We start from the raw sequence: 9243 nt of genomic DNA on the forward strand, positions 1-9243 counted from the left end.
GATGAATCTCGATGACAAGGAAATCTATATTGTTGTATACCTTTCATCATGCAAAGAATACTTGAAAATGAAAAATACACTACACATGACAAAAAATAGACTTGCTTGGTGTTTGTTCTGCAAATTAATGGATCGTTTTCGAGAAATAAATCAATTCTTTTCTAGAAAAAGCAGAAGTGATTTTGTTCTTTTAGAAAAAGAAAAAAAGCAAAGCACAAGAAATTTATTTTCCGCTTTAAAACTATTATTGCCACGCCTAAACACTGACGAGAATGTGTTCGGAAACGATTTGCCAAAACCATATCCAAACGTTCACAAAAATAAAAAAACAAAAAAATCAAACATAACTATTGTCTAGTCTAAGCGCCATCAAGGTTGTATTTTATAGTTAAGTTAAATATAATGTAATGTGCTAGAGTAATCATTTTCCTAGGAATGAAGGTAAACTAAGTACGGTGGAAAAAAGGAAGGTAAACTAAGTACATAAAAGGAACTTTCCTAGATTAAGGCCCACAAGAGAAAGAGAGTCGAAACCTATTTATCCCGGTAGATGCCAAAGATAAAAATAGCCAAGAAATTCATAGCTATTTTATTTGGACATTACTCCCTCCAGATAAAAAAAAAGTATTCACTTATCAAATTAAGAAATAATTAATCTTATTCTTTCAAAATTGTACTTATATATATATATATAATACTTGTTTATTAGGAGTAATTTAGTCAAATTACCTATTTTTGACAAAGAGTTAGCATTTTCTTAAGGGGTGTGTAAATGGTTAAGTGGACACTCTTTTTGATCCGAAGGGAGTACTATTTAATTTGTACTCATTTTTTTAAATTTTTTTCCAGGTCCATCCAATTCGGAACAACTTCAAATAAAATGTCTGTGCTTTTCATGTGGCTGAAGTTAAGGCATTTATGCCTGAATTATGAAACAACTTCAGGCACAAAAATGGCTGAACTTCCGCCATATGTGGATGAATTTCAGATGAAACAACTGAATTTCTGCCACATATAACTGAAGTTTAGGCAAAAATGGTTAAACTTCAGACAACGTACCTGAATTTCAGCCATATAAAACTTCAGATACCATATATCTGAAATTGTTGTGAAGTATGTAGATATACAAACTTTTACGCACTATAGGTATGATTGAAATGGTGATCCCAAAATTAAATATATCTACAAATCAACCTAAAAACAGTGAGAATTTTACAGTGTAATTTATGGGTTCAGGTGAATTCAATTATTTTGGACAAGCTCAAAGAACTTAGCCAAATGTCCTTACACATGTCAAGAGATAATGTATTTTCCATTTTTATCCGTGTCCCTGTATTGATTCCCCTCACTTTTAAACTATTGTCTCTGAAACTAAACTGTCAAGCATATATTCACATTCAAGAAAAAGTTAAAAGAAGTAAAGGGCATTCACGTCACATTACCCAGAAAAAAGAAAAAAAAAACTGTTACAGACATACAGTTATTCAAGAATCTGATCTCATCAAGTTAAATAAGAGGAGATATATGGTCCATAGTCCTGACAAAGGGACAGTTTGGTAAATTTGGTATAGGGACGGTTACTAAGTCTCCTCTGACTTCTATTTCAAGTCCCTTGCCTGCAAAGTGTACTACTAGTAGTTATATACTACTATTACATTATATAATGTGTGTGTGTATCTATAGAGAGAGGAGAGCAAAAGATAAAAGAAAGGAACAAATTACAAGTGAGAACAAGGCATCCTTTTAAGCATCTAGCTTCTTTCCTATAGCTTTGAATCTTCCTCAAAGTTTGTTCCAAGAATTCAAGTTTTCTGTTTTTCTTGTTAAAAATTTGGCCATTATAAGTCTTTTGCTTTGTGGGTGTTTTGAATTCTTGATATGGGTTTTTGATCAGAGAGGGTATTAAAAATGTCTTTCAAGAACAGAGGAGTTGTTGAAGGGCCTTCAAGAAGTGTTATTTCTCAAAAATGGACACTTTTTCTTTGTATAGGTAGTTTCTGTGCTGGAATGTTCTTCACCGCCAGGTAAATTTAGTTCACCTTTTATTTGGAAATTTTAAAGTCTTTCTTGTAATATTTTTACTATGTGAATTCAACTTTTCTTTCGTATCTTTCCTTGACATATTTTAGTCTGTGAATTCAATCAATTCTTGAATTCAACCAATTCTTGACTAAAAAAAAAAAAAAGGATTAATGGTGCACTTGGTTAAAAGCCTTAACCAATTCTTGAAATATTTCCTTTTACTTAATTTGCCATTGTGAATCTGGTGGTGTACAGGAAGAATTTTTTTTTGGGTAATTTTATTAGTTCATGATTGATATTGTACAGCTTTAGCTATTTCGAAGAATCTTGGTATCTAAATGATTGATGTTGTTCTTAATTTTACTATTTGAATTTTTCTGTCTTCTGTCTGATTTCCCCCCTATATTTTCCTTTTTGTGTAATGGTAACTTGATTAATAAAATGAAAAAGCAGGTATAGATCTGCAATGATAGTCTGGTTGTGACTTTAAAAAACTGTATATTTTAGGCCTCAAAATAACCTTTGGTCACCAGTTGTTTTTTTGTTTTTTTTTTTTCCTCATTTCAGAATTAATGAAAGCTACAGATTTTGAACCATGAAATCTTCAACTATGTTTTTCTCGCTCATTGTTCCCTCTCATCCTGTTTCCTGGCATATATATTTAATTATTTTTGGAATTAAATAATAAACATGCTGAATCTCATATATGAATAAGGATTTAGGTATTTTGAGAAAAGGAACTGAGTGTAGGAAACCATATATTGCAGATGGTTATGAATATCAGTTAGTTGTTGGGGCACTCTTTTGATATTGAAAATATTATATGGAATGATCTTTCTTTATGGATATTAACTTTTGAAAAATGACATTCCACAATAACATAAGTATTGTTGTTTGCAGATTGTGGACGGTTCCTGAAACAAATAGCGGTATTACAAGAACAACTGCAGTAGAAGCTGAAAGACTGAGCTTAGTTTCAGAAGGTTGCAATACAAAATTTGTGAGTATTTCCACTCTAGTTTTTGAACGCAAATCTCCAACTTAAGCCTCAAATTTGTCTAGTCCCTATGCTAGATATCTTAAATTCTATCTTGTGTTGTTTTAGTTGCAGCAGAAAGATGTAAAACTGATATCCAAAGATGTTTTCGGGGAAGTTTCTAAGACACATCAAGCTCTTCAGTGAGTTCTGCTCAACACTCTCTTTGTTTCCTATTATTGTTTTGAGATCTGATAATTACAGCCCTGAATGCTGACTAATGACTGCAAATCTTATGCAGGACACTCGACAAAACAATTTCAAATTTGGAGATGGAGTTGGCAGCTGCAAAGGCAACTCAGGAGTCGATTCTTAGTGGTGCTCCTATATCACAAGACATAGAGAAGGGCGATTCACCTAAAAAGAGAAAATATTTTATGGTGGTAGGAATAAATACCGCATTTAGTAGCAGAAAAAGAAGGGATTCAGTTCGTGCTACATGGATGCCACAAGGTATGGACTATTCCCGTTCCTTTTTTCCCTCCTAGTTTATGAACTCATCTCGTGGTGGCCATTACTTCTGTCTGATAACTGACCTTGTTAAAACTTGTAAATATCCTATGTAGGTGAGAAAAGAAAGAAGCTGGAAGAAGAGAAAGGAATCATTATGCGCTTTGTCATCGGTCACGGGTGGGTGTTTGCATACTCATCTTGCTTTTGTTAATATAAAGTTCAGCTAGTCAGGTATTTGACTCTTCCTGTTCTGCCGTCCAGTCAAACTTCAACTTGTGTTAGTGTTGACTTAATTTTCCAATGGATGGTCACTGTACTGGAGTTTCCCCGTAACTGGAAAATTACGTACATTTGGGACTGGTCAGGGTATCAGACAAATTCTACTGAGGTGTATGAATCAGTATGCATGGGCCATCAATTCTCCTTTTAAGTTGCTTTTTGTCACTAATATATCTCAAAGTGAGAATAGGAATTACAACTGGGCTTGCTGATACCATTGAGACTATATATAGAAATAGAAAGAATTAAACTTGTACTCTGAAATTAAGCATATATATAGTGCAGGGCCCCACTCTTAGTTTTAGGCCTTGAGTACTTTAACTGGATTTCATTCCGTCCATTGGTCATTACTTAAGAAGTCGCAAATGTTTAGCAGTTTTCTCTGCAGATGTATAAACGGCATGGGCTTTTAATATGCTGACTAACAAGCTATAAATCTTGTTGTGCAGTGCCACATTAGGGGGTATACTGGACAGAGCTATTGAAGCTGAGGATAGTAAGCATGGTGATTTCTTGCGCTTGGTAATCTTCTATCTAAACTTAGCTCACTATGCAGTAGGTCTATGACATTGTCTTCGTAAATAAAAGTTGGTACATCTTTAAACAGGATCATGTCGAGGGTTATCTAGAATTGTCTGCCAAGACAAAGACTTACTTTGCTACTGCTGTTAAGCTATGGGATGCAGAGTATTATATCAAAGTTGATGATGATGTCCATGTAAATATAGGTAACTGAATTTCTGACATTTTCTTTCCAGTTTGGCAATACCATACTTATCTTATATATCTTACTTTCCCGTAATAAATTAGCAGACAATACTTTATGTAATACATCCTAAGAGGAAAATGATAAAGTTTGTCCAAATTTATTAACTTGTTACTGCAAATCAGACTCATTTGCTATTTCTATTGCAGGTACACTGGCAGAAACTTTGGCAAGGCATCGTAAGAAGCCTCGTGTGTACATTGGGTGCATGAAATCTGGTCCCGTGCTAGCTCAGAAGTAAGGCTTTTATTTTCTCACTATATTCAATTTTAATTTCCATTAGTTTAGCATCTTATTCTTTTCTATTGAACAGGGGAGTAAGGTACCATGAGCCAGAATACTGGAAATTCGGGGAGACGGGAAACAAGTATTTCCGTCACGCTACGGGCCAAATATATGCCATTTCGAAGGACCTAGCCTCCTACATATCAGTGAACCAGTTCAGTATTTTCTTTTCTTTATTTTTTTCTAATTAATTATATGGACTGAAAACCATCCAAATAGAATTATTCATCCCCTTATGTTTTGAAATTCTGATCATAATCTTTTCGATGGTCCGGCCCTTCCCCGGACCCCGCGCATAGCGGGAGCTTTAGTGCACCGGGCTGCCCTTTTAATCTTTTCGATGGTTGCAGGCATGTACTACATAAGTATACCAATGAGGATGTGTCACTGGGCTCTTGGTTGATTGGACTTGACGTGCAGCATATAGATGATCGCAGATTATGTTGTGGAACTCCACCTGGTAAAGCTTTTTCCTTTTTATGAGTTCTATTGTTAAGATTTTATCTCCCTCAAACTGTTGTCTAAGGCCTAAGGGTGATGGGAAGGATAAGAATCATGTGAAAAGTTGAAAATTCACCAGGGAAGTTTTCTTTGAGAATTACAAAAGCGTTATTTGATTAAATTAAGGCGTTAAAGAATTTGGTTGAGTCCAACATCTGAATCTGTAAATAACCCCACATTTCTGGTGATAATGCATGCATTACAAGTTGAACTGCACAAATAAATATCATACTCTCTTATGTGGAATGTGATTGCGCACATGCCTGACCTAGTTAGTTCCAGCATGTTACAACTCATAAACCTGTTCAATTTTGTCTTTGTATGAGTATCAAAATTTAATGTAAACCATTACACTTTTGCTGCAGATTGTGAATGGAAGGCTCAGGCAGGCAACGTCTGTATTGCTTCATTTGACTGGACGTGCAGCGGGATATGCAGGTCCGTTGATAGGTTAAAGGAGGTCCACAGGCGGTGTGGGGAGGGGGAGAAGGCTTTAGGGAAAGCTGCAATCTGAGCACATCCATTTCTTCCCAACTCAGGAAGGAGATGATGTCAATGCTTTGTGTCAAAATTTCTCATTTTATTGCTAGAGAGTACAGATATACATATGATACACACTGAGGAGGAAGTGGATTGAGAGGAAGATAGAGAGGGAACACTAAAGAAAGAGTACCGAGGCCTAGCTGGGAAACGTTCTCCGTTTTTGTAGAGAAGAACGGTTGTCAAGCCGCTTGCAAGAAGCAGGCAGTGGCTCTCACCACTCTTTCTTGTTTACCACTAGGCTAAGATGTAAGTCATAGTTCATTGGATTGTGAAATCTTAATAAATGCAAGTCATTTTTTTGGCTGCATCAACTTGGGTACTCTTTTTTTATTTGCTAAAATATGGTGTCACATTGCATTTCACTCCAATAATCCACCATAATGAGAGTGAAAAGAAAAAAAAAAGTCTTTCTAATCTCATTTTCAAGAAACCTTAACGAATACTCTAAGAGCGCATATCTCTACTATACTGGAACTTAAGTGTCCTGCAATTTATGTCGCTGCTCCATATGCAAAATGTGAGCAAACGTCTAAAGAAACAGATAATGCTACGAGAGCTTTAAGATCCCGGCAGAGTATTAGTGAAGTAACAACATTATTGCTTCGAAAATATAGGTAGATACATTAAAGAATGATATTGCCAATAATTCACTCAAAGTATATGTGGTAAGGGATCCATTTATATCAAATAGACAGTATTAGGTGATATCTCAACTAACGAGTATTAGGTGATGTTAACAGTATTCTTTTATTGGAGGTCTCTCTTAAATGTATTATATGACACCTTTGTCAAATCAATGAGAATGATGTCTAAATTCTTTCACAATGGCATTAATTGCTTTCAGAGCTAGAATGAAAGTAGGTAAATTGATGGCATCAACGAGAGGAAAATTTTTCTTCATTCTTTCATGTGGACTATGAGGACGAGTCCGTTTTAGGGTTTATTTGTCCTTTTTTTGAACTATTTTTATTACATGGGAAAATGGCAAGGGAACAATGAGAATTGAGCCCACTTATTATGTGGTAAGCTTTGGAAAAACATTAGTTGGAATCGCCAGTTTTTGAACATATAATCAAAGGTTAGCTATCATTTCAAATGTAATTGATAGTAATATTTTTTAAGGTGGAGATAAGTTAAAAACATCTGGACAAAAATGTTCCTTGCTAAAGTATGGAGCACCTTCAACACATGGAGGTGGAGTTAGAAACTCCAGCGTAATGTGCCAGAGTTCTTGGAGCTTGAAATTTCATGAACGACTCATGGAATTTGAAACTATATAAATTCTAACTCGAAGGTTTTTCTGTGGAATTTGAAATATATAGGTAGAAATTTTTAGTGGAGTTTGAAATAAGTATGATGAGTGAAATGATAAAGTTTTTAAAATAGGTACCATGAGTGAAATAATGTGAAAATGGTTATTTCACTAGTTGTACCTCTTTTAAACTTAAACACAATGCCCTAGAGTTTGTAACTTGAAATTAGAACAAGCCTTGCTAAAAATATTTTTCTATAGGTGAAACTCACAGTCCTGAAATTCAAACTTATTCCGTTGAAACTCCAAGACTCCATCATGGACTTTAGTAAAATTCTTGAGTTAGAAATTATAAAAGCAAACTGATTTGAACTGATAAAAATTAAAATTACATGAATTATTCCTGAAGTTTGAACTGCATACTGAGTGAGTTCTACCTCAGAAAGCATTTCTTGGAGTCCTTATATTTCAAGTTGCGCCAAAGTCTTAAACATTTCCGTGTTTTAGTAAGGATATGATCGTTCAAATGATCTTTCCCCATTATAAAGTGACTAAGATTTAATTAGTTTTTACTGGCTAAAGCTTGATTAGCAGTTTAAACAATGGTTATTTTCCCATTTCTGCCCGGACTTCCACGGTTCACCAGTACTACTACATTATAAGTCTCGGTGGTTTCTTATCTCTTCTTTACCCCTTTTTTCTTGAACGGGGTTATAGATGAATAAATGCACAATTTGAGAGGGAAAAGTTATTACACCACTTATTTTGCATCAGTATTATTTTTTGAGTTTCGAAACAAAAGTTTTTTCCTCTGTAAAAAATAAAAAATAAATTTATATTTGATAAAACTTGTCTGAGCCATTAACTGGGAAAGCTAAATTTTCATCCCTTTCTCTTCATTGTCCAACATAGAGATTTAGAAATGACATTGAGTAAATTACTTGGTCCTCAAAATTGATTAAAGTTGCAATCTGCCCCATGCTATTTAAGAGCTGAATGTTGCCAAGCTCACAGAATGGGGACAAAAATAGCTAAGACCAAATGGATTTCACGTGGTTGTAGTGGCATAATCTTAAAATATTCATACGTTGCATCAGTCTCATTTCTATTAGCACTATATATAGTAGTAATTGGACCAGTGTAAGCCTTATTACAATAGTAGAGCATGTTGAAGAAAAAAACAGAACTTTGCCCTATTATTTTATTATTACCTGGTTTTATTGCGTTTTACATTCCAATTGTCTCTGGACATATAAGGAAGAACAAATCTTCCTGTTGATATGTTATTTCGGTTAGGGCAAAAGAAGAGAAACAGCAATAGTAAATAGTGAATATACTAAAGTGTTGGAACTAAACTGGAACCTCTATATATATCATGGGAAAATAGGACATTACTCTTTAAAATGGCTATTGCAAGTAGCAACTGCTCAATAAACTATGTAATGTGCATGGCAGACACAGAGCTAGAGGCTAGACCTATCCCTGCATTTTTTATATCCTATAATGTCATATTAGAAATTGTTTCTGAGCTAAGTTTTAATGAGTAAACATCATATAGAATTAGTTGGTAAATAAGCACACCAGCACCACATTTTAAAGAACTTAAGAAAATTGCTGAAAATCAACTCCCACGTAGTTAGCTCCAGGGGCGGATTTATAGTATAAGAAGGGATTTCAATCGAACTCAGTAGCTTCGGCTTTTACATATATATGCGTTAAAACACACTAGATAAGCACAAATTTCTGAATGCATGAAGTTAAAACCCTGAATCCGCCTCTGGTTAGCTCTGTTTATTTCAGGCTGCTTATCAAGATCTATGTTTGGAGATTTCGAGAGTCATTCCGCTTAACTGTCAAGCCTTAGATTTTGGCTTCTAACAAGATCAATAGTTGTAGGAGTCTATGGACTGGAAAAGCTTACTCGTGTTGACAAAAAACCAATGAATGTAAGATAATGTGTACGCGTATACATTTTTATCACTTAACAACGGTTAAATGAGGTGCATTCTTTCTAAATTAGTTTGTAACTCTTAAGGTTAAATTGTTTTGTTTGGTGTAAACATAAAATATAAATAGTATCTTTTGCGTCGGGACACCCCTATAGGA

General features: G+C 34.6%; 1 protein-coding gene across 1 annotated transcript; it reads left to right on the forward strand.

Annotated features, from left to right (window-relative positions):
* Positions 1 to 1627: 1627 nt before the first annotated feature.
* LOC132036271 (probable beta-1,3-galactosyltransferase 2) lies at positions 1628 to 6187 on the forward strand. Its single transcript, XM_059426571.1, has 11 exons — positions 1628 to 2024; positions 2923 to 3022; positions 3128 to 3201; positions 3300 to 3511; positions 3625 to 3688; positions 4240 to 4312; positions 4398 to 4518; positions 4706 to 4793; positions 4870 to 4995; positions 5192 to 5301; positions 5708 to 6187. The coding sequence occupies exons 1-11, from the start codon at positions 1909 to 1911 to the stop codon at positions 5854 to 5856; spliced, it is 1233 nt and encodes a 410-aa protein (XP_059282554.1). The 5' UTR covers positions 1628 to 1908; the 3' UTR covers positions 5857 to 6187.
* The last annotated feature ends 3056 nt before the right edge of the window (positions 6188 to 9243 follow it).

This window comes from Lycium ferocissimum, chromosome 11 (assembly GCF_029784015.1).
Source record: "Lycium ferocissimum isolate CSIRO_LF1 chromosome 11, AGI_CSIRO_Lferr_CH_V1, whole genome shotgun sequence".
NCBI lineage: Eukaryota > Viridiplantae > Streptophyta > Magnoliopsida > Solanales > Solanaceae > Lycium > Lycium ferocissimum.